The sequence below is a fragment of the Pleurodeles waltl genome, chromosome 10, assembly GCF_031143425.1.
Source record: "Pleurodeles waltl isolate 20211129_DDA chromosome 10, aPleWal1.hap1.20221129, whole genome shotgun sequence".
NCBI classification, from domain to species: domain Eukaryota; kingdom Metazoa; phylum Chordata; class Amphibia; order Caudata; family Salamandridae; genus Pleurodeles; species Pleurodeles waltl.
This window is the reverse complement of record NC_090449.1, coordinates 761,979,753-762,005,338: the sequence shown is the minus strand read 5'-3', so window position 1 is coordinate 762,005,338 and position 25,586 is coordinate 761,979,753. Positions and strand designations below refer to the sequence as shown.

General features: G+C 47.4%; 1 protein-coding gene across 3 annotated transcripts in view; it reads left to right on the top strand.

Moving 5' to 3' along the window:
- The window catches only part of PDSS1 (decaprenyl diphosphate synthase subunit 1), a 411,626-nt gene that overhangs the window by 201,641 nt on the left and 184,399 nt on the right, over positions 1-25,586 (top strand). For all 3 annotated transcript variants that reach the window (XM_069211354.1, XM_069211353.1, XM_069211355.1), the window contains one exon: positions 18,149-18,258. In XM_069211354.1, coding sequence (XP_069067455.1) covers positions 18,149-18,258 — 110 coding nt within the window. The remainder of the gene's footprint in view (positions 1-18,148; positions 18,259-25,586) is intronic.

The window sequence follows — 25,586 nt, the reverse complement described above, 5'->3', positions numbered from 1 at the left end:
ACTCCGTCTGGCTCCACCACCATAACTCCTGCCACACTCTCCAGCAAGGTCTCCACAATTCTTCTCAAATACAGATAGCTCCAGTCCTTATGCCACACCAAACCATTATGTGAGCTCATTCTGTCCTCACCACACAAAAAAAAACAGTGGGAAAATTATAACGTATACCCTCCAAGGGATCCAAACCTGGAAATAGTCCCACTCAGGGCCTGTCCGCCAGACAGTTTCCCATATCACGTGGTCATTCAAAGGTCTGTGTCATACCACAAGACATGCATATCATCCCTGAGGAAGACTACTTCCTGGTACAGACATTATCAAAGTTGGAACACCTGATGCAGTTAGCTACCTTTGCTAAAAGGGATGCTCAAACTGCTACCAATACCTTCAAAGAGCCTGTCAGGTCCTAGGTGCTTACTCCTAGAGTGGAGAAAAAGTTTAAACCTTTTCCATCAGACATCACCTATATCAAGAGGCATGTTTTGCCAGATTCTCTGTGTTGGAAGCTGGCTATCTATGTAGTGTACCAATGTTAGGGGTATACTGTGCAGATAGTACAGATTACCCTTATTAGCTGCTGGGGATTAAAATAACCCACAATGCTCCTTTGTGGTAGTGTAGCCGAGCAGTTTAGGCTTATGAGAGGGTAGTGCTAAGCATTTGTTGTACACACACAGAGCCAGTAAGCAAGACACATACTCTATAAAGAAATCCAACACCAATTTATAAAAATAACACAGATTTGTATATACATTTAGACACATCATCATAATCTGGTAAGTACCTTTTGAGTTAATTTTTAAGACACAATGAAATGCACGTGTTGACTCTAATGCAGTAATGTTATCCTATTGAAACAGGTAATGGTATTTAGCAGCGACTTACCAACTTACTGGGCCAATCTTCTTAAGTTAAGGTAGGTATGCAGCCAGGTCCAAGGCAGCATTAATAGGCAATTTTGAAAGGCACTGGGGCGTATGGGTGCAGAGGTGTTTTTCTGCGTCAGGTGCCCTAAAGTTATCCTACTGGAAAAGAAACATCTACAGCATTCAGGCACTTAGCAATGACTCACAGGTCATGGGCCTTCACCTGTATTTATAAACTTAGATTCTTGGCAATAGATAATTATTACTACATATTTGCATTCTGTGGTCTTTTCAACATGTTGTTGTTTAGAAACTGAGACCCTCCCACTTGCTGTTATTTTGATTGATTACCATTGTTCTATTAGCATTGTCTTCGGTTGTTAGGTGAGTATGGGGCAAGGTCCAAGGCAGCACCAACAGGTCACCTCGGTCCGCTCTGGGGCATCTGGGTGCATAGGTGTTTTACAGCATCTTGTGTCCCAGTCACTTTGATGAGAAACGTTCCTGGGAAAGAGACTGCAGTCGGGGACTAGGTGACCAGTCTGGACTCGACGAGGTTGGGGGACTGGGGCTCGCGTCTTGGGCAGACACGCCATCAGTCCATGGAACTATGGCTTGGGGGCACGTGTGCAGTGTTGCTTGTCAGTCAGGGTCGCATTGTGAAGACTCCTCGTGGTTCTTAGTTCCTGCACAAAAGAGGCTGCAGGCAGTGAGTGGGGGAGAATCAGGCTGGCAGAACCCAAGGTGAGGCTCAGCTCTGGAGACTCTCGGGGCCTCGTTGGCTCATTTTGAATCAGGCTGGGGAGTTTGGGTGCAGTGTTGCTTTTTGGTGTCTGGGGAAGCTGGATTCGCATATCAAAGACAACAGGGACTTTGAAATCCATGACCTTGGTTTTCAGATTTACTAGCCAGCCTGCTGACAGGGGGTGATAACACCTGCCAGAGCAGACATTGTTTCTGGCCTCTGAGAGATGAGGACTGTCACCTTCAGGAGGTCAGAAACTCGTCTGTGGCCAAGTCAATTCCTGCCAGCCAGCACACTAGAGCACCTCTAAAATGACCTCTGGGTGCATGTCATATTAAATCCAATACTGGCATCAGTATTGGTTCATTAAGATGAGGTGTTTAATACCAAACACCATTATTTTTTGTGCAGCCATCGTGTAGCTGGGTCGGTCACTTGAAAACCAGTGTCCAGTAAGTGTTCTAAGATAGCTGCCCGGTCACTCATAATATCTAGAAATGGTACTAGACATCACAGGGGGATTATCTCCTCATGCAGACATGCACTCACATGTATTATGATTCACCCTGCCCTAGGGCTTTTAAGGCCTGATGTAAGAGTGACTTACATATAGTATGTGCAGTGATGTTGGTATGACACACAATGAGTGTGCCATGTCATGTTTTCACTCTGGGCTTGCACCCTGAAATGTAGTCTGCAATGGCAGTCTGTGTGGAATTTGTGTGTGGGACCCTTAAGGTGGCATAATATATGTTACAGCCCATAGGGGACCCTCTTTAGTACCCATGCCCTCGGTACCAGTGGTATAATTTACTAGGGACTTACAGGGTTGCTAAAGTCCTTTGTCAATTGTGATAGAATTAGACATGCCTTGTTTTAAGAGAAAAACACTGGCACTGAGCTCTGGTTAGCAAGCCTCAGTGCACTGTCGGAAACTAGCCTTTAGTAGTTTTAAAGGTGGCAAATAGTGGCAGGGACATCTGCAAAGAAGTCCATTGTCCTAAACTCTGATGCTGCAAATTACCCACAAACTGGCTGTTGCAGATGGAGCCTCTACCTCAGAGCATTGATTTTCCTCATGTCCCCTTCGATCACATATCACTTGTCGGTGGATGTTTGCAGGGGTTTTTCCACACTGGGAAGAAATCACCTCAGAACATTGGGTTCTAGGTCTCTTCCAATGCAGGTATTGCCTGGAGCTTATCTCAACCACACCAAACATTCCACTCTGTGGTCACACCCTAAGCACACATCTCTGCCTTCTTCAAGAGGTGGAGCACACACTCCTGCTCAAAGAGGCCATAGGCCCAGTTCCCCCTACAGCACCTGGGCACAAGGTGTTACTGCCTATACTTTCTAATCTCCAAAAAGGACGTCTCCCTCAGGCCAGTTCTTGACCTGAGGCATCTCAACAAATACATCCTCTCTGATCATTTTCATGTGACAACCCTTCAGAATGTCCATCTGCTGTAGTAAGATAACATCATGACCACCCTAGATCTAAAGGATGTCTGCTTTCACATGCCCACCCATCCAGCTCATTGGCGCTACCTTAGCTTCATGGTAAGTCGACAACACTACCAATTTAAGGTACTGCCACTTCCAAAGGGAAGGAACACATGTTTCGCAGCATGACTCATTTTCTGGATACACATGCTATGCACAGGTCCTGCCATCTAGTGTTGGGCTCAGAGTGTTACAAGTTGTTTTTCTTCGAAGAAGTCTTTTCGAGTCACGGAATCTAGTGACTCCTCCTTTTCGGCTCCATTGCGCATGGGCATCGACTCCATCTTAGATTGTTTTCTTTCCATCATCGGGTTCGGATATGTTCCTCTTCACTCCGGTTGTTAGAGTCGGAAAAATCTTACAATCCCTCTAAATTCATCGGTATTGTTTTCGATTGCGTATCATCCATCATCGACACCTCGGTACCGGCGGATACAGATCTTTACTTGCCCTTCGGGGCACCCGCGCCCAACTTGGGCCGGGTCGGCCCGACCAAAAGTATTGTCAAAGCCTCATGGACCGGACCCCGTTTAGATTCTGCCCTCTGTGCCATGCCAAGTATCCCTATACAGATCAACATCTGGTTTGTAACTGTGTTTATCTCCATATCATCAGGAGGATACCTGCGAAGCCTGTAGATCTTTCTGCTCGAAAAAGACTCTGAGAGACCGAAGAGCGCGAAGATTAGAGATGGTGTCCAGAAGCACCGAACGCCTTGACGCAGAAGAGGAGGAGATGATCCACACCTCCGTCTCCGTTCGGGGGTCCGATTCCGAACAAGAGTCCGACATCGACCGACCATTAACAGCAGGCCAGCACGTGAGTATGCTTGGCCCGACCCAATCCAAGCCCAAACACAACGCCTCGGGGACGCCACTGCCGAAGGCCATGGCTCCACCCGTTAGAAGGTTACCAGTGACCAAGCAACATCTTCGGCACCGAAAAAGGCCACGCCAACAACAAAGCCTTCGGACTCGAGCCAAGGCACATGCTCCGAAATTATAAGGCATCGACCCATCGAGACGAAACCCCGAAAGTCACTTTCGGAGCCGAGGCCAACAAGTACTCCAGGCCCATCGGTGCCGAAAAAAACGGCTTCGGAGTAGAAAAAGCATACCTATACAGAGGAGCATGGACTTTCAAAACCATTAAAAGAAAGCCATAGATTTGATGAGGAATTGGCACAAATAGAGGATTTTGTTGAAAGACAGGCCAGGATACAAATCCACAAAGACACTGGCAAGATCCTCACAGCACCTCCTCTGAGAACAAAGAGGAAACTGGCCTTCCATGGACGTTTGGACACTGACCAGCCAACGGCTACAGTGCCAAGAACAAGAGAAAAATCTCTGACTCCTCAGTTTTCACCTCAACAGTTTCCTCCTCATTCTCCGCAACTAACTGTCTCCCCGCCTGCTACACCAACTGCACAGTCTCCATCACACACTATGCAGTCACAACATGACACGGATCCATGGGATCTATATGATGATCCAGTCTCAGACAATAATCCAGAGTGCTATCCATCAAAGCCATCACCACCCGAGGATAGCACCTCGTATACACAGGTTCTATCCAGGGCAGTGGCATTTCACAACGAACCTCTGGAGGACGACTTCTTATTCAACACATTGTCCTCAACTCACGCCACATACCAAAGTCTACCCATGCTTCCTGGTATGCTAAAACATGCGCAGCAAATCTTCCAGGAACCATTTAAGGGAAGGGCTATAACTCCAAGGGTAGAGAAAGAAATATAAGCCACCACCCTCAGACCCCATTTTTATTACACAACAGCTACCCTCAGATTCCGTAGTGGTCAGCGCAGCAAGGAAAAGGGCTAATTCACAGTCCTCTGGAGATGCACCCCCTCCAGATAAAGAAAGCAAGAAATTCAATGCTGCAGGGAAAAGGGTGGCGTCCCAGGCAGCCAATCAGTGGCGTATAGCCAATTCGCAGGCCCTACTAGCCAGATGTGACAGGGCTCACTGGGATGAGATGAAGGACATTATTCAGTATCTCCCCAAGGACCAACAAAAGAGAGCTCAGCGGGTAGTAGAGGAGGGACAAGCAGTCACAAATAATCAAATAAGGTCGGTGCTAGACTCCGCAGATACAGCCGCAAGAACTATTAATACGGCTGTCATCATTAGGCAACATGCATGGCTCAGGTCATCAGGATTTAAACCTGAAATCCAACAGGCTGTCCTCAACATGCCTTTTAATCAACAACAATTATTCGGCACACAGGTTGACACAGGCATAGACAAAATGAAAAAAGACGCCTACACTGCCAAAGCGATGGGTGCGCTTTATTCATCCCAATACAGAGGCTCATTTCGAAAGCCTCAATATAGGGGAGGTTTCAGACCCCAACCATCAGAGCCATCTACCTCACAAGCCAAACCCTCTTACCAGACGCAATACCAGAGAGGGGGGTTTTGGGGATCCTACAGAGGACAATTCCCCAGATCTAGAGGAAAATACCAATCCTCCAAACAGCCCACTAATACCAAACAGTGACTTTACCACCACCTTCCCTCACCACACTTCCCCTGTGGGACGACGACTGCAAAAGTTCCACGCCCACTGGTTACCCATCACAACAGACAACTGGGTACTATCCATTATCAAACATGGTTACTGCATAGAGATCACACAAATTCCTCCAGACACTCCCCCAAAAGCGCACAAACTTCAATTTCAACACATTTCAATGTTGCAAACAGAAGTACAGGCACTATTACTCAAACAAGCCATAGAACTTGTGCCGCATCATCAAAAAGGGACAGCGGTTTACTCCCTGTACTTCTTCATTCGCAAAAAGGCCAAAACATTAAGACCAATATTAGATCTCAGGTCTCTCAACCTCTACATCCGATCAGAAAACTTTTGCATGGTTACACTACAAGATGTAGTCTTACTGCTACAACAAAAAGAATTTATGGCAACACTGGATCTAAAAGATGCGTATTTTCACATACACATCCATCCAGCTCACAGAAAATATCTCAGATTTGTAATACTGGGAAAACTTTACCAGTTCAAAGTGTTACCTTTCGGGATAACGACAGCCCCCAGAGTATTTACAAAATGCCTTGCCGTAGTCGCGGCATACATAAGGAGATAACATATACATGTCTTCCCATATCTCGACGATTGGCTAATAAAGCCAACACTCAAAAACAGTGCCAACATCAAACACGTTATGTAATAAACACCCTACATACAATAGGGTTTTCAAGAAATTACCAAAAATCACACCTACAACCACCACAAATTCAGCAGTACTTAAGGGCCACATTAAACACCCAAAAAGCATGTGCAAGCCCAAGTCCACAAAGAGTGCAGTCGTTCCACACCATATTGCCAAAAATCCAGCCAAACCAAAATCACACTGTCCGATTTGTCATGAAACTGTTGGGTATGATGGCATCATGCATTGCATTTGTCCCAAACACAAGATTACACATGCGGCCCTTACAACAGTGCCTTGCAAAACAATGGTCGCAGGCACATGGTCATCTCCAAGATCTAGTGTTGATAGACCGCCAAACACACATTTCGCTTCAGTGGTGGAATCCCACAAATTTAAACAAAGGGCAGCCATTTCAAGATCCTGTGCCTCACGCCATTCTTACAACAGCTGCATCAATGATTGGATGGGGGCACACCTCAACAATCACAATATTCAGGGACAATGGGACAACAAACAAAAACAATTTCACATAAATCACTTAGAACTGCTAGCAGTGTCCCTAGCACTAAGAGCCTTTCAACCTCTTCTTGCTCACAAACACATTCTTGTCAAAACAGACAATATGACAACAATGTACTACCTAAACAAACAGGGAGGAACCCACTCATCACAACTTTGCTTTCTAGCACAAAAGATTTGGCATTGTGCAATTCACAACATACACCTGGTAGCTCAATACATTCCAGGAATTCACAATCAATTAGCAGACGACCTCAGTCGAGATCACCAACAAACCCACGAGTGGGAAATTTACCCCCAAGTTCTTCACAAATACTTTTGTCAGTGGGGGACACCAGACATAGACCTGTTCGCCACCAACCACAACGCAAAATGCCTAAACTTCACATCCAGATACCCACACCCTCAATCCAAGGGCAATGCTCTATGGGTCAACTGGTCAGGGATATTTGCTAATGCTTTTCCCCCTTTCCCGCTCATTCAATTTCTGTTCAACAAACTGCATCAAAACAAACTCAAACTCATACTTATAGCACCAACGTGGGCACGTCAACCATGGTACACCACATTGTTAGACCTGTCAGTAGTACCACACATCAAACTCCCAAACAGACCGGACCTGTTGACACAGAACAGACAATAGATCAGACACCCCAATCCATCAATGCTCAATCTGGCAATCTGGCTCCTGAAATCTTAGAGTTTGGATATCTAGATCTTCCACCAGAACGTATGGAAGTGATTAAACAGGCAAGAAAACCTACCACCAGGCAGTGTTATGCAAACAAATGGAAAAGATTTGTTTTTTACTGTCAAGCAAAACACATAATGCCCATAGACGCAACCATACAAGACATTGTAGGTTATTTACTCCAACTACAAAAAGCTAATTTAGCTTTTTCCTCCATTAAGATACATCTCACAGCAATTTCGGCTTATTTGCAAAATAAACAAACCAAATCTATTTAGATTGCCTGTCATCAAAGCTTTCATGGAGGGTCTAAAACGAATCATACATCCAAGAACGCCACCAGTACCCTCATGGAATCTTAACATTGTACTCACACGTCGACCCTTTGAACCCATGCACTCCTGTCAGATTCAATTCCTAACTTGAAAAGTAGCATTTCTAGTGGCAATCACTTCATTACGAAGAGTTAGTGAAATACAAGCATTCACTAGTGAACAACCCTTTATACAAGCACACAAACATAAGGTTGTCCTTCGCACAAACCCTAAATTTCTACCTAACGTCATCTCACCGTTTCATTTAAATCAAACAGTGGAACTTCCAGTCTTCTTCCCACAGCCAGACTCAGTGGCAGAAAGAGCACTACATACATTAGATATTAAGAGAGCTTTAATGTATTACATCGACAGAACAAAATCATTTCGAAAAACTAAACAATTGTTCGTCACATTCCAAAAAAACACATACTGGTAATCCTATATCAAAACAAGGCATAGCCAGATGGATTTCAGGATGTATATAAACATGTTATGTCAAAGCAAAAAGACAACAATTTTGAGTCACTCCTAAAGCATTCTCCAAGAAAGGAATGTGCAACAATGGCGTTTTTAGGAAACATACCAGTGGCTGAGATATATAAAGCAGCTACATGGTCAACCCCTCATACATTTACTAAACACTACTGTGTTGATGTTCTCTCACAACAACAAGCCACTGTAGGACAAGCTGTCCTAAGGACATTATTTCAAACAACTTCAACTCCTACAGGCTAGCCACCGCTTTTTGGGAGGACTAACTGCTTTGTATTCTATGCATAGCATGTGTATCTGCAGCTACACATGCCATCGAACGAAAAAAGTTCACTTACCCAGTGTACATCTTTTCGTGGCATGTTGTGCTGCAGATTCACATGCACCCTCCCTCCTCCCCGGAAGCCTGTAGTAGTTTAAGTTAATGACATTTGTACATATGTTTATACATTTACATTTGCATGGACATCTTTTTTCTTTTATATACTCTATCACTCCTTTCTTCACCCTCTGTGGGGAAAACAGTCTAATAATGGAGTCGATGCCCATGCGCAATGGAACTGAGAGGAGGAGTCACTCGATCCTGTGACTCTGAAAAGACTTCCACGAAGAAAAACAACTTGTAACACTCTGAGCCCCACACTAGATGGCAGAAGCAATGCATAGCATGTGAATCTGCACATTTTCCATATAAATATACATATATAAAATATTTGCTCTCTCTCTTTGTGTGTTAAGTCCATCCCTTATGTCTCCAGCAATGACAAAGAAAAAGTCAAAGCCAAACCTGCATAAGGAAGAGAGCTTGATGCCAAAGGTAGCGTCGTTGATGCAGAAAGAGCAGAGCCTTTAGAAAAACAGTGAGGGCTGCCAAAAAGAGGAAGGCAACTAAAGCTCCAAAAACACCAAAGGCCAAGTCGACGTTGAAACACTCGATGACCGAAGGTCAGCACAGACACAAGGAGACTGTAGCTGGTAGGTAGGAAGATGAAAAGGGGGGCAGCTATGAAGTGGAGAGTTGCAAATCCCTACACTCTCCTCAAGAGATTCAGCCACCAACAGTGGGAAGAAATGGAAGACTGATACAACACCTCCCAGAGGAGATCCAAAAAAGAGTGAAAGTAGTCACCCGGAAGGGTAAGAACAAGTCCAGTTCCTGCCTTAAATCTGTGCTAGACATAGCAGATACCACCAGCAGACAGATATGCACTGGTACCACACTGAGGAGGCATGCATAGTTCAGGATCTCCAGCTTCAAGGCCAAGGTACAGTCTTCCATCATAAACATGCTGTTTCCAGGGGAGGCTCTCTTCAGGACAGCCGTGGATGAAGCACCCCAACAAATCAAAAAGGACAACAAAATATGTTTACGGTCATGGGAGCCTCACAGTTCCACCAATCAATATTTAAAGAGCGTGCTACTAACCCGTAGTGTCTCAAGGCTCTGGATTTGTTGTAGCTTGCTCAGGTTCTTCATGGTGATTCCGGCATTGAAGGCGTTGCCGCAGTCAAGCCTGCTGGTGATCAGGGCTCAAGGTGTATGTCACGGTTTTGCAACAGTTGCTTGGGATCCATCTGAAGATCTTCCGTAGAAGTCAGAAGGTGTGGAAACAGGTGGAGGCAACGGAGTTGACCTGTCTTGTCATGGTGAGTGCTGAGTCAAGGACAACACAGAGGTTGCGTGTGTAGTCTGTAGGGCTGGGGGGCTGCCAGGTGTTGAGGGCCACCAGAAGTCGTCCCAGGTTGAGGAGGAGGATCCCAGGATGAGGATCTCAGTGTTGTAGGAGTTTAGATTAAGGCAGCTTTCCTTCATCCAGGCGGCGACTGCTTCCATCCCGTCTTGGACGTTCTTCTTGCCATTGTGGGGTTTTCGGTGAGGGAGATGATCAGCTGTCTGTAAACAGTGTAGGAGACGATGTTCAGTCCGTAGTTTGGTGATTGGAGCGAGCGGGGCCATGTAGATGAACAGTGTGGGACTTAGTGAGGATCCTTGGGGTACTCCACAGCTGATCTCTGTAGGTTCTGATAGATGTGGTGAGACTCTGACTTTCTCTGTTCTGCCTGTCCGGAAGGAGCATATATCTACCAAGGGGCCTTGGCGTGAATACCTGCTGTGTGGAGACTGGCTCATAGGGTGCAGTGGGACACTGTATCGAAGGTGGGCGATAGGTCAAGTATTATGAGGGCTGCTGTTTGGCTGCATTAGAGGAGAGAGCAGATGTCCTCTGTGGCAGCAAGCAGAGTGGCCTCGGTGCTGTTATTAGTTCTGAATCCTGATTGGGAGATGTCTAGGATGTTGTCCTTGATGGGTTGGTTGAGCTGAGCGTTGATTGCTTTTTCGGCCACTTTGGCTGGGAAAGGCAGTAGTGAGATGGAGTGGCAAATTCTTGAGGTCCGTGGGTTCGGCTGTGGGTTTCTTCAGGAATGGGCGGATCTCGGCGTGCTTCCAGTCCTCGGGGAAAGTGGCCTAGGGAGCAGTTGATGGTCTTGCGGAGCTCGTGTACGCTTGAGGCACTGCCCATGTTATTTAGAGGGTCCTTCAGGAGGGAAGGTGTCTCTAACTGAAGATCAACAGGCAGAACAGGTTTTTCAACAACTCAGCCACAGCACCAGCACCAGCGCTTCAACCAGCAGGTTGCACAGCAACAGTGGCAACATGCATTGAAGCATACCTTTTTCGGAAAGCCCAGAGGCAGGGGGCAACCCGTCAGGGAAGGAACTACCAAGTGACTCATACGACCAAAAGCCCTGCCACATAACAGCTGTGTGGGGAAGAATAGAAGGATTCCTCCAGGAGTGGAGGTCTATCACCTCAGACAGTTGGATCTTAAACATAAGACATGGCTACTGCATAGAACTCACCAAACCATGGTCTCATTTCCTCCCAAAGACGAGAACATTAAGGGAACCGGAACTCGCACAGTTGGGGGAAGAGGTCAAGGAACTTCTCAAAAAGGAAGCCAGTGAGAAACTCCATAGAGGGAAACAGTGGTGTCATTACTCTGAATATTCCCTAGTACCAAAACAAGACTTAACACTAAGACAAATCATTGACCTCAGGTCCCTAATCAAGTTCATATGAATGCAGCATTTTAAAATGACAATGTTATAATAGGTTAACCCGCTCCTAAGAAGGGGAGACTGTATATGGCCACATTACATTTAAAAGACACCTACCTTCACATACCAATGAACCAGAGTCACAATACGTACCTGTAGGAAGTTGGCTCTGCATATACTATTTCAAAGTAAGAAATAGTGTGCACATAGTCCAGGGGTTCCCCTTAGAGGTAAGATAGTGGCAAAAGTAGATCATTCTAATGCTCTATTTTGTGGTAGTGTGGTCGAGCACTAGGCTTATCAGAGGGTAGTGTTAAGCATTTGTTGTACACCCACAGGCAATATATGAGGAACACACACTCAAAGACTTACTCCAGGCCAATTGGTTTTTATATTGAAAAATATAATTTCTTAGTTTATTTTAAGAACCACAGGTTCAAGATTTACATTAAACACTTTAAATGCAAGGTACTTCACTTAGATACTTTAGGAACTTTGAATAAAAGCAATATCATATACAGCATTTATAAAAATGGCAATAAGCTATTTTCAAAGTGGACACAATGCAAAAATCAACAGTTCCTGGGGGAGGTAAGTAAAGGTTAGATTAGGAGGTAAGTAAGACACTTACAAGTCTCAGTCCTGGGGCATAGGCAGCCCACCATTGGGGGTTCAAGGCAACCCCAAAGTTACCACACCAGCATCTCAGGGCCGGTCAGGTGCAGAGGTCAAAGAGATTCCCAAAACACATAGGTGCCTATGGAGAACAGGGGTGCTCCGGTTCCAGTCTGCCAGCAGGTAAGTACCTGCGTCCTCAGGGCAGACCAGGGGGGTTTTGTAGAGCACTGGGGGGGACACGAGAAGGCACACAAGATACACCCTCAGCGGCACAGGGGCGGCCGGGTGCAGTGAGCAAAGCAGGCATCTGGTTTTGTATAGAAAACAATAGAGGGACCCAGGGGTCACTCGAGCGTTGCAGGCAGGCACAGGGGGAGCTTCTCGGGACAGCCACCACCTGGGCTAGGCAGAGGGGCGCCTGGGGGTCGCTCCTGCGTTGAAGTTCGGTTCCTTCAGGTTCTGGGGGCTGTGGGTGCAGTGTTGGTTCCAGGCGTCGGGTCCCTTGTTACAGGCAGTCGCGGTCAAGGGGAGCCTCTGGATTCTCTCTGCATGCGTCGCTGTGGTTGTTCTGGGGGGTCGTCTCTGGTTACTCACAAGCTCGCAGTCGCCGGGGAGTCCTCCCTGAGGTGTTGGTTTTCTGCAGGTCGAGTCGGGGGCGTCGGGTGCAGAGTGTAGAGCAGAGGTCTTCAAACTGGGGGCGGGCCCCCCTAGGGGCGCCTGAAATGGTCCCAGGGGGGGCGCCAGACTCTGGCCAAAAGAAGCATTACACAGACAATAGGCCTTTATTTTAAGCAGAAACATGTAATTGCCCTTTTAAAGAGGCAACAGTACTTAACTGCAATGTTTAAATATGTCTAGACATATTTAAACATTGCCATCTTTATAAAATATTTGTGAAAAATTCTGAGGGGGGGCCCAATGACTTTAATTTTTCAAGTGGGGGGGGCGCGGCATTAAAAAGTTTCGAGACCCCTGGTGTAAAGTCTCACGCTTCCGGCGGGAAACGTGAAGTCCTTGGAAGTTGCTTCTTTGTTGCAAAGAAGTAGCTGGTTTTGAACATGGCAGCTGTTCACAGGATTTTCTTGGTCCTGTAGTCCAGGGCAGTCCTCTGAGGCTTCAGAGGTCGCTGGTCCCTGTCGGATGCGTAGCTGAAGCAGGTTTTCGAAGTTGGAGACAGGCCGGTACGGCTGGGGCCAAATCAGTTGTTGTCTTCCTCCTTCTCTGCAGGCTTGTAGGTCAGCAGTCCTTCTTCTTTCTTCAGGTTGCAGGAATTTGATTTCCTGGGATCTGGGGAGCCCCTAAATACTGAATTTAGGGGGGTGTTTAGGTCTGGGAGGGCAGTAGCCAATGGCTACTGTCCTCGAGGGTGGCTACACCCTCTTTGTGCCTCCTCTCTGTGGGGAGGGGGGCACATCCCTAAACCTATTGGGGGAATCCTCAAAACTCAACATGGAGGATTTTTCAAGGCAGGAGTCACCTCAGCTCAGGACACCTTGGGGGCTGTCCTGACTGGTGGGTGACTCCTCCTTGTTTTTCTCATTATCTTTTGCGGCCAAAAGTGGGGGCTGTGTCCAGGGGCGGGCATCTCCACTAGCTGAAGTGCCCTAGGGCATTGTAACATGAAGCTTGAACCTTTGAGGCTCACTGCTAGGTGTTACAGTTCCTGCAAGGGGGAGGTGTTAAGCATCTCCACCCAGTGCAGGCTTTGTTTCTGGCCTCAGAGCACAAAGGCTCTCACCCCAGGGGGTCAGAAACTTGTCTCTCAGCAGGAGGCGGGCACAGACCAGTCAGTCCTGTACTGAAAGATTGTGTAAAATACAGGGGGCATCTCTAAGATGCCCTCTGTGTGCATTTTTTCATAAATCCAACACTGGCATCAGTGTGGGTTTATTATTCTGAGAAGTTTGATACCAAACTTCCCAGTATTCAGTGTAGCCATTATGGAGCTGTGGAGTTCGTTTTTGACAAACTCCCAGACCATATACTTAATATGGTCACACTGTACTTACAATGTCTAAGAATAGACTTAGACACTGTAGGGGCATATTGCTCATGCAGCTATGCACTCACCTGTGGTATAGTGCACCCTGCCTTAGGGCTGTAAGGCCTGCTAGAGGGGTGACTTACCTATGCCACAAGCAGTATTTTGTAGGCATGGCATCCTGAGGGGGATGCCATGTCGACTTTGCCTTTTTCTCCCCACCAACACACACAATCTCCAATGACAGTGTGCATGTGTTAAATGAGGGGTCCTTTAGGGTGGCACAATATATGCTGCAGCCCTTAGGGACCTTTCCTGGTCACAGGGCCCTTGGTACCACTGGTACCTTTTACAAGGGACTTATCTGTGTGCCAGGGGTGTGCCAGTTGTGGAAACAATGGTACATTTTTAGTGAAAAAACACTGGTGCTGGGGCCTGGTTAGCAGGGTCCCAGCACACTTCTCAGTCAAGTCAGCATCAGTACCAGGCAAAAAGTGGGGGGTAACTGCAACAGGGAGCCATTTTTGCTACAGTACCTCAGATTCCTCATGGATGGAGTACACTACCAGTTCAGAGTGCTGCTGCAGGAAAGTGCCCCTTTTCCGATGGTCACTCCCACGTTTTGCCTGGTATTTGATGCAGTTTCTTCCCCAATTGGTAATATTGTTAGTGCCCCTGTAAGTCCCTAGTAAATGGTACCCCTGTTACCTAGGGCATGGAGTACTAAACGGGCTCCCTAAAGGATGCTGCATATATTGTGCCAACCTACGGGACTCCTCAGCACACTCATGCAGACTGCCATTGCAGGCTGCGTGACATGGTGCAGAGAAAAGTGAAAATACAACATGGCACATCACCTGTGTGACATGCCTCCAGACAATGCACGCAGTATAGCTAAGTCACCCCTACAGCACGCCTTACAGCCCTACCTCAGGGTGCATTATACTACATGTGTTGATATATCTGCAAGAGCCGATATGGCCGTGGGATGTCTAAGCCGATTGTTTGATATTACAAGTAAACATCAAAGCCATTTCAAGTACATGTGCTGGACACTAGTAATTGAGTTCCATAGCTACATGATGGCTTCACTGAAATCCAAGTTGTTTGGCATCAAACATCTTGTATTAATAAGTCCATACTGATTCCAGTGTTTAATTTATTAATACATGCACCCTGAGGGCACCTTATGGGTGCCCCCTGAAAACCTACCAACTACTAGTGTACTGGCTGACTGTTCCTGATCAGCCTGCCACTACAGATGAGTTTTTGACCCCTGGAAGTGAGCCGATGCTCTCTGGGGTCCGAACCAAAGCCTGCTCTGGGTGGAGGTGTTACCTTCTTCAAGCAGGATGGCTAGTTAGCTGCATATCAGGCAGGAGGCTTCAAAGGCCTCTGCAGCCTTGGTTATGCGACCCCCAGCTTTCCCAGTCAGTGGAGATGCCACCCCCCTGCCCTGGGCCCATTTGGCACCGGGACAGGTGGGAAAAGAAGCTAGTCAGGAGGCATGTTCCCTATCAGGCTAGTTCTGCTGTTAAGGTGGGCTACCTGATGTAAACACGAAATTTAGACTTCCACCATCTTGGTTTTTGGTGTAATTGGACTCACTGGGTCAGGGTTATGCCCGCTCCCCACAAAACGTTGTCATATAGAGGGTGTAGTTACCCTAAAGGTAAGCATCCCATTTGCTACTACCTATTTCTCCCCTTAATGCCCCTAAATTAGTATTTAGGATGCACCTCAGATGCCCGGAACTTGGATTTGATTGATCCAGAGGAAGACGACAAAAAACATTTGCAAGAAAGAACAGAAGACTTTTGGCTCCAGACCCTCCCTGCCTGCACCAGTCTCGACAATCGCAACAAAGTGACTGGTCCTGCAGCTGAGCATCTGCCAAGAACCAAGGTAGACTGCCAGCTCTCCGTAAGTTGCTAGCAATGTCCTTTGGAGTAGAGGAGCTACTCGCCTGCAGGCACCGAAGCAGCAGACTCTAGTCCATCGTCTTGCAGCTCCCTAGCCAGACAGACACCGAAGCGCCTAGGAAGAGGTACCTGCATCCCAGAGGGTCTGGCCTGTGTGAAGGCACCAGGACCAATTAGAGGAGTGCAGCACCAATACCTGGGGTACCAGAACCCTTGCACCAAATCAAGCCTGTGTTAGTCCATGCTGGACTCCCAGTGCACAAGAGACCTACAACCGCTAGGACCTTTGATGCACCCAGCCCAGCCGACGTATCTCCTCTGCATCTGAGCGCCCCTGCCTGGGTACCTGAGCACCAACTGCTTTCTTGCTCCCAGTACCAGTGTGACCTGAGCCCCCCTTTGAGAGCTCCCTGACTTGTCCCCAAGTCCTCCTCTGCTGCTTGTGTCCAGGTTTCCTCGCTTCTTTCCACCCGCGTTGCGCACTAAGCTACCAACCCGATGCCCTAGGGCAAGTAACTAGTAACTGCTGGTGGTACTTTGGCCTTCGGCCCCTTATAATCCTAAACATCGAAGGAAACCCTCCAGAAACAGGCCATAAATAACTGTATGCAACATATGCCTTTTTCCCAATAGGGAAGCATTGCTGCGTAAAGAAGCAAAGTGAACATTTTACGTACCTGTACAAATCGATATTTTAAAAAAGTAGTTACTAGAATGTCGTGGCCTGAACGGCGAAGATGGCGGACAGACTTTCTTCAGCTCCTGTACCGCCGCTCCTTGTCTTTAATTTACTGGGTGCTGGCGTGCACCGGAGGGGCGACACAGCAGACTTGACTGCCGCCCACATCTGCAGGTGCATCCGGCACTTTTTTCAGCAGTCCCAGTTGGCCCTGATGGCAGACGCAGTGAGAGTAGAAGGAGGAACGGCTTGGGAAATGGCAGAAGGCTGGAGCAGAGTCCCTTTCATGTGGCTCCCACCGTAGTGAGCGCACAGCCTGGGCATTGCTGGGCGGTCATGCATTGCCCAAGGAACTGCTAGGCCCGGGTCGCGGTGGTGAATTCCTGCCGCTGGTGAGGTTGAGGCTGAACCCTTGAATTTTAGATAAACTCTCTTTCTGTCCTGAGGCATCTGTGCTCATAGATATAATTAAAAATGAGATTTGAAAGGCCTGACATTTTTTTTTTTCGTAGTGAGTTGGAAATGCGTCTGTAGCAAAATGCTGTTTCACCTGAACTTGAGCACCACATATGCTTAAAACAAAAAGTCAGAATCCAATGCAAAATACAGAGTTCGAAAAACAAAGATTTGTGACTGCAGATGTTTATGAAGCTGTGGGAAGAGATCCAAATCTGTTTAGATCCTAAAATGTCAACTACCCCTATGTGTAGGACAGGTTCCTATAGGTGTGGTCCATAGTCCTTCATCTGACAATGGGTAATCTGGTTAACGCCAAAAGGATTTCTAATCTGAAGTGGTTTAACCTATGTTTAGAATAGTAGAGAAATGTACTTGATTTCAGTTTGTGTCAAGCATGTTACTTCACAATTGTTTAAGAATGTGGTCTAAAATGAGAGGTGGACTCAGTCCATGTGTCCTGAAAATTAAGATAAATATAATAAGGTACAAGGGGCAGGGTAGGGGTGCACCATAACGCCCCGGACCTGGTGGTAGGGTGTCCCTCTCCCCCTGGAGCCACATTTAAAGCAGCTATTTTGTGGAGTTTCTGCAATCCAGCTGGATTTTTACAGGAATTAGCAAGGCTTTCGTGCTCCTGCAAGAGTCACTCGGGAGCGCAGGGGGCCGAGCTGACTCCCACAAAAGTCTTGCAAGGTTGGAAAACCATTTAAAAAGGGGGGGGGGGCTTGAGTGAGTGCCTGTGGTGGCTGCATACAAATAACTATAACAGTTTAGTTTAAAATGTTACATTTAAACTGACATTTTTACCTAACTATAACGCCACTTTAACCCTTTTTGCAGTGAAAACACACACACACTTTCTTTCGTCATAGAAAAGCATGTTGAGGATTGTTATCTTGTTCTCTACAGGTGCATTGCGGGTATCTTCATGCCTAAGAATTCAAGAATTGTTAATTATAAATGCATTGGCCTGATGTTTCATTACTTTGTGTGTGACTTCCTTTTTGCTACTGTTAGTGAATTTATCCTAAAAAGAGATTGTCGAGCATGGTAATTATAATAGCATAAATAAAGCTATTAAATCTTCCTTTTAGGTGAATTTCTTCAGCTTGGCTCGAAAGAAGATGAGAATGAGAGATTTGCACATTACCTCGAAAAAACCTTTAAGAAGACTGCAAGTCTCATAGCCAACAGTTGTAAAGCAGTATGTACGTTCTGTCTCTTACAATAAAACATAGAACATGCAAACCCGGACATCCAACTGGAAAATTTTCCCAATACCTTTGCTAAACATATGTTTTTTTTATCGAACTCATTCCAAACAAACTTGCTGCACGCACCAATATGTGCCAGGCACTGCCATACATAACTCCTCTCCACATCTTTGACTGTACGACAAGGCCTTTGCAGAGACTACGATTTTGCCAATGTTAGGGGTTGCATATATTCAGGCTTACGACTGTCCAAATTATTAAACAACTTAGTGGCGTGTAATATTTTTTTTAAAAAATGTACTAGAATATACGTTATCCTGTATATTTCTACACAACTGGTCCTATCGAAACACACAATTTTAATTTTGGATGAAATAATAATAACATAGGGAGGAATACTAAACTGTTGATGAAAACTGCAAATCGCTAATTCCGCTAACGTTTTTACTAAGTTTAACATACTACCAACACTTTAGCGCAGTTTAACTATCTTGACTGTGTGTAACGTTTATAGAATCTGCCATCAATTAATATAATATGCGTTTTTAAAGCACTGTATTGGTAAGCCTCAGCACCTATTTTGATGCTCTAAAAATGTAATTGGTGAGCTTGTTTGGAGAGGAAAGCAACTAATAAAAGTTGTACAGTTTATTTTTACTGCTGTATTGTGTGTGTGTGTATATATATATATATATATATAGATATTAGAGTCCAGATATATATTGGCATTAGATACTAGAGAGCCAGGAGGATTGAACTCCAGTGAAGAGTTATATATTCATTTAGGCTGATGTGGTTGATTAATGTATAGTAATACAGCAACTAAAACATACACATTACATAGATACAGTCATTGTACGATTTTGCTAGTATATATGAGATTTAACTTATTTATGATTGTTCATAGCAATAATGTCTAATGTAACATCTATGCTTATTGATTGGACCTGGTTGGCCTCTCCAAGGAGATTTATTTTAAGATTTATACGTAATTAGTTTCCTTGTCATCAATTCTAATTTACTCAGATTTATAAAGATTTAGTTAGATTGGTAAATAACATTTTGTGTTTTAGCACTATACACTGGCTTATTTCGTTACATTAATTTATTTTGCTATATGTATCATATATATTTTTTCACATGTATGACATTACAGAAGTCAGTATGTTTGAAAAGGCAGTGTATTACTTTAAATGCATGGTAACACAAGGGATATATAAAGGGTGCCAAAATGGCGGCCCGCAGGTTGAAGAAGGCGGTTACGCCGAAACGCGTTCCTGTTTTGTTTATAATAAATCCTTGAAACCTTCGTGGAGTGCTGAAGCCTTAATGATTGGTTAAGGAATTCTGTATATATATATATATATATATATATATCTTATTTTACACTTCGTTTCAGGACAGGAGACTAAGTCCTAAAATGGCTGCCACCACTTCTTTGAGATGTGTTGGCAGCCAATCAGATCAGATGAAAAACTATTGGGGGAAATGTGCTTTGGGATCCCCGTTTTCTCGGCCCCTGCTTCACGGACCACTGTGAAACTTTCCAGAAAGGAAAGAAGGTGAAAAAACTTTTTTTTGTGAAGATTCATCAAAGGGCGCCGTAGTTATAAGTAAACCAAAACATGCTTTTCCTAATTGTCCTAACTGTAACACACGGTTTGGCATGATCTGGGAAGCCTGGTACAGCCAGAAAAAGGCCCCTGATTATGGAGCGAGGCAGGCAGCCTTCGGCAGGTGGCGCAGGCTGCAGATCTGACCCTTGGCATCCCACGGCATGGCGGTGAGTCCCTGGGCAGACCCTTGAGGGGCAGAGCCCTTGGCAATGAGAGGCCTGCAGCGGTGCGGAAAGGAGGACTGCCACAGATCGCTGAGGGCCGGGGGAGAGGGGCCGACCCTGGGGGTGGTCCTGTGGCGGTCTCTGTGAGCCGCATTGGCTGCACCTAATTGTTAAAGGGTGCAGCAGCCGGAGGAGCAGCAGACAGCACGCACTCTCCGGGGCGGGCGGCCCCTAGAGGCCGATGCAGAGGAGAGGCCTGTGCTGATGTGGTGAGGAGAAGTGCTGGACGGCGGGGAGAGCCCATGGAGCGGTGAGCTCTGGAGTCACGGGATCCGGGAGGAGGCATGAAGACGATGACGTGGGACATTGGCAAAGCTAGGCGGTGGAATTCGCCCTGGCTTTTAATGTGGGACATGGCGGCCCACGTGGGCGCTCTGCGGTCGGCGGAGTGACTCTTGAGTGAGCAGGGTAAGCTGTTATTCAGCAACTTGCCCTGGAATAGTAGCTGGCGCCAATTGAGACTTGGAGCGGTGGTGCTCCCCTTCCCGTATTTATGGGTAACTGGGGGGAGTGCCCGGTTGTTGGGGGTTTTAGGGCACCTGGTGGATGATGGGCACGGCATGCTGGGGCCCTGGGGGGGAGCCGGTGACTGATTCCCTTGTCCCCTCTCGGGGTGGGGGAGGACACTCTTGGGTGTGCTGGCCGGTGACTTCCCCTGGGTTACTGTTGGGCCCCAGCAGATAAAGAATCCTGTGAAGGGAGGTGATTGACTGCCCGGGTCGGACCTCCTTTTGGACCTGGGACCAAGGGGACACGGACAGAGTGTGCAGATGGGGAAAGATAGAGCTGTGCAGATGGGGAAAGATAGAGCGGCGAAGGCGGCTGAAACCCACTCATCACGCAATATACTACCCCACCGCAAACTATGCAGCAGCTCATTTGGAGATGGGGACCCCCCTGGGGGAGACTCGGCGGAGCCCTCGAGGGTAGACTTGATGCAGGCCATTCAGGGACTCCGCTCCGCATTGGAACACCGGATACTGTCTGTGTCCCTCGACCTCAACTTACTGAGGGCAGACCTCTGTAAAGTCTCAGAGAAAGTTAACACAGCGGAAACCAACATAGGGACCCTCCAGGGGGAAATGGCCACACTGAAGAGGCGGATAACCACAGTAGGTGCCGAGGTGGCCGAGCTTGGCAGGAGGGCGGAGGATGCTGAGAGCCACTCCGGCCGCAGCAACATTCGGTTGCTGGGGTTCCCTGAGAAATCGGAGGGGACGTCAGCGGAGTGAGTTCTGGAGGACTGGATCAGGTTGTCAATGCAGCCCCATGGTCTTTCGGAGGTGTTTGTCATTGAAAGGGCGCACAGGGCCCTGGATCCTCCGCCCCTTCCGAGGGTCATTATTGCAAACGTCCTCAACTACAGGAATAGGGACTGTATCCTGAGAGCGGCCCGTGAGCAGCAGGACCCCCACTATGTAAACCCTGTATTGCCATATTTCCCGACTATACCAAACAGGTGCAGGAACAGCGCAAGTCTTTTTTGGCGGTAAAACAGAAACTAAAGGCCATGAGACTGACATACATGTTGTATCCTGCCAAATTGAAAGTCCTCCACATTGGCAAAGCTCACTTTTTTGAAACGCTACAGGAAGTCTGGGACTAGCTTGAAATTGGGGTGCCAGAGGCCGTGGGCCGGGGCCGAGGGACCAGGAAAGGGAAAAGCACACAGGATGAGAGACCACGTGGAGCTCCTACTGACTGACGCTGAAGGCCGGGAGCGAGACTCGTCGACCACTCAAAGAATCCCCATAGGGGAGGATGGCGCTATGCACATGTCGCAGTCGAGATCCCAAGGAAAGGAGAGCTGCTCGCCAGAGTGGGGGGTTTGTCTCACACAGCAGGGGCTTCAGCCCGGGCATAGCGTCAGATGTGGCCCCCAGCAGGGGAGCACTGCACAAGGGTTGAGGTCCAGGACATCGAAGTGAAGACCTGGCGAATGGCTGATTGAAGCCCTGGGGTCCCCGCACTTGGCAAGGAACATCGACTCTCCAGGCGGCCACAATGGGCTAACTCCTGCAGGGTTTACTATGTCGCATACAGCCACAGCCTGCAGTGGAGACAATATGCTGACTCTTAACCATGCTTCAGGTTGTTAAAGTACGAAGAAAGCAGGGTGACTTGATACTGCAAGACTGTTGGTATTGGGGGAGTAGACAGTTAAATGCTCAGGTCCAGGTTGGACCAGTAAGGGAAGTGTCCACGTCCAGGCACAATAGGGGGTGGGGTACGATAGACTTATGTTCATGCTACGATTGTCCGTGGGATGGGGGAGGTTGTTGGGGAAGTTCTGTTTTCAGTTGTGTATGTTATGCATGTTGGTTTGCTTTGCACACTGTGGTCGGGAGGGTCAGAAGGCGTCCCCACAGCGGAGATATGTAAAATATCACCATACCATGGTGGTGTGAAACACCTATTCACTAATCACTTGGAATGTGAGAGGGCTTGGTACTGCTACAAAACGATGCAAGGTAATGTCATTGCTCAAGCACGGGGGGTCAGTATAGCTTTGCCTCCAGGAAACTCATCTAACAGACGCAGAAGCACAAAAGCTAGCCAAAAAAAAATGAAGGGGACAAAATTATTATGCTACTTTCTCATCCTTTGCTCGGGGGTGCATATCTGGATAGTCCTGGGAGTCCATTTTGCCTTGCACTCAATGGGGGCTGGATTTAGAGGGCAGGTACGTCTTGCTTAGGGGGGCCTTGAATGGTCAGCAATTGGAGATACTCAACTCCTATGCCCCCAATACGGATTACCCCTTATTCTACCCCACCTTAGCTAGTGAACTGTTCATGCACATGGAGTCTAACATTTTTTGGGCAGGGGACTTCAATTGTATTATAGATGGTGACAGGGATAGACACCCCCACCCCCCAGAGACAGGGCACCAAGCCTAAGATGACTGCAGACTTAAAAACAATAATGGCGCACCTTGTTTTTACAGACATTTGGAGGGAAACACACCCAGACTGTAGGGAATACACGTGTTATTCGAATAAACATAACACCTTCAGTTACCTTGATCGTAGCCTGCTCACTCAACATACCACCCCCAAAGTACTGAGGGTATTTAACCTTACAAGATACTTGTCGGACCACGCCCCAGTGATGTGTGTGTTTCCCACGACTGGGTGAGGCGGGCTGGAGGCTGAACTTACACTTGAGGAGGTCGTGGTGGCCATTAAATCTCTCCCTTTGGGGAGAAGCCCTGGTAGTGACGGGTTTACGGCTGAATTTTACCAGCTGTTTGCGAATGCGCTCGCCCCGCGGCTACTGACCATATACAAGGAGGCGCTAACTGCTAACATATTGCCTGAATCAATGCAGGAAGGCCTCATTGCGATGATCCCCAAGTCAGGGATTGCCTCCTCGGATCCGGCGTCATACCGCCCTATTACGAGGATTAATCTCAATGGGGAAAATTCTATGTAAAATCTTTGTGACGTGCCTTTCTCCGGAGGTGGCTCATTTGGTGCATTCTGACAAATGCAGGTTCGTGATGGGACGAAATACCACAATGAACACACGACGCCTCATGCATGTCCTTCATGGGGTTAAAGATAGTGAGGAGGACATGGCACTGGTCTTGATTGAGATAGCTAAAGCCTTTGAGACAATCAATTGGGTTTACCTCCTCAGAGTCCTGGCCGCTTTTGGGGTTGGACCACAATTTCAGAGGTGGGTCAACCTCCTTTACACCGAACCATCAGCGAGGGTCAGAATGGGGGGGACTCTGCTCAGACACACTGAAGATACAGAGGGGGACAGACAGGGGTGTTCTTTGGCACCATTGCTTTTTGCAGTGACCGCTGGCGTAGAGACTTGGGTGCGACATGGAGAGGTGGGGCATTCTTTTGGGCGGGACGTGCCACCTACTGTCACTGTATGCCAATGATACACTCTTTTACCTGAGGGATCCCAGAATCTCACTCCCTAGATTGATGCAAGAGCTTGAGGACTTCGGGCATTTATCTGGCGTATGCATTAATGTAAGCAAATCTCTGATATTCCCCCTGGGAGGGCCTAGCGCGGCTCCCCCCAGGGGCACTGATGATCATGCCCATGGACTGGGAAACTGACCATTCCGATATTTCGGGATTATGGTGGCCCATACCTCCCAGCACCGTCACCAACTCATCATTGAGAGGGTACTCACAGACTTGAACGGCTCGGTGCGATTTTGGAACACCCTCCCATTATCAGTAGTTGGGCGCGTGCCAGTTGCAAAGAAGGTATTGTATACATTGCAGAACTCACTTGATACACTCCCTCGCTCGGTATTCAGGTGTCTGCATTCCAGGCTGGTGTCACTGGTATGGGCAGGGGATCGCTGCAGAGTGAAGCGGGAGACCCTCCAACTCCCGCTTGTTGAGGGGGGACTGGCGTTAGCCAATTTATAGTATTACTATTTAGCCTCCCAGTTACAACATGAGGCACTCTGGCTAGCGGAGGGTGACAATTAGGAGAAAACCCTTCTTAGGGATGACGCCCGGCGCGACACCCTTGCACAGCTGCTGCATCCATCGCTCCCATACATTACACATACAGCAACTCTGTGGATGCGGGCTGTTAAAGCAGCTGCGCCGCACACCATTTATCCGGACTTTGACTTTTGGGATCTTCCAGCATTTCGACACTTGACCTCGATGGTGGATGTCCAACCCTGGCAGGAGGGTGGGTGTAAAGAAATGGCTCCCTGTTGCAGTTACCCCCCACTTTTTGCCTGATACTGATGCTGACTTGACTGAGAAGAGTGCTGGGACCCTGCTAACCAGGCCCCAGCACCAGTGTTCCTTCACCTAAAATGTACCATTGTATCCACAATTGGCACACCCTGGCATTCAGATAAGTCCCTTGTAACTGGTACTTCTAGTACCAAGGGCCCTGATGCCAAGGAAGGTCTGTAAGGGCTGCAGCATGTCTTATGCCACCCTAGAGACCCCTCACTCAGCACAGACACACTGCTTACAAGCCTGTGTGTGCTAGTGAGAACAAAATGAGTAAGTCGACATGGCACTCCCCTCAGGGTGCCATGCCAGCCTCTCACTGCCTATGCAGTATAGGTAAGACACCCCTCTAGCAGGCCTTACAGCCCTAAGGCAGGGTGCACTATACCATAGGTGAGGGTACCAGTGCATGAGCATGGTACCCCTACAGTGTCTAAACAAAACCTTAGACATTGTAAGTGCAGGGTAGCCATAAGAGTATATGGTCTGGGAGTCTGTCAAACACGAACTCCACAGCACCATAATGGCTACACTGAAAACTGGGAAGTTTGGTATCAAACTTCTCAGCACAATAAATGCACACTGATGCCAGTGTACATTTTATTGTAAAATACACCACAGAGGGCACCTTAGAGGTGCCCCCTGAAACTTAACCGACTGTCTGTGTAGGCTGACTAGTTCCAGCAGCCTGCCACACCAGAGACATGTTGCTGGCCCCATGGGGAGAGTGCCTTTGTCACTCTGAGGC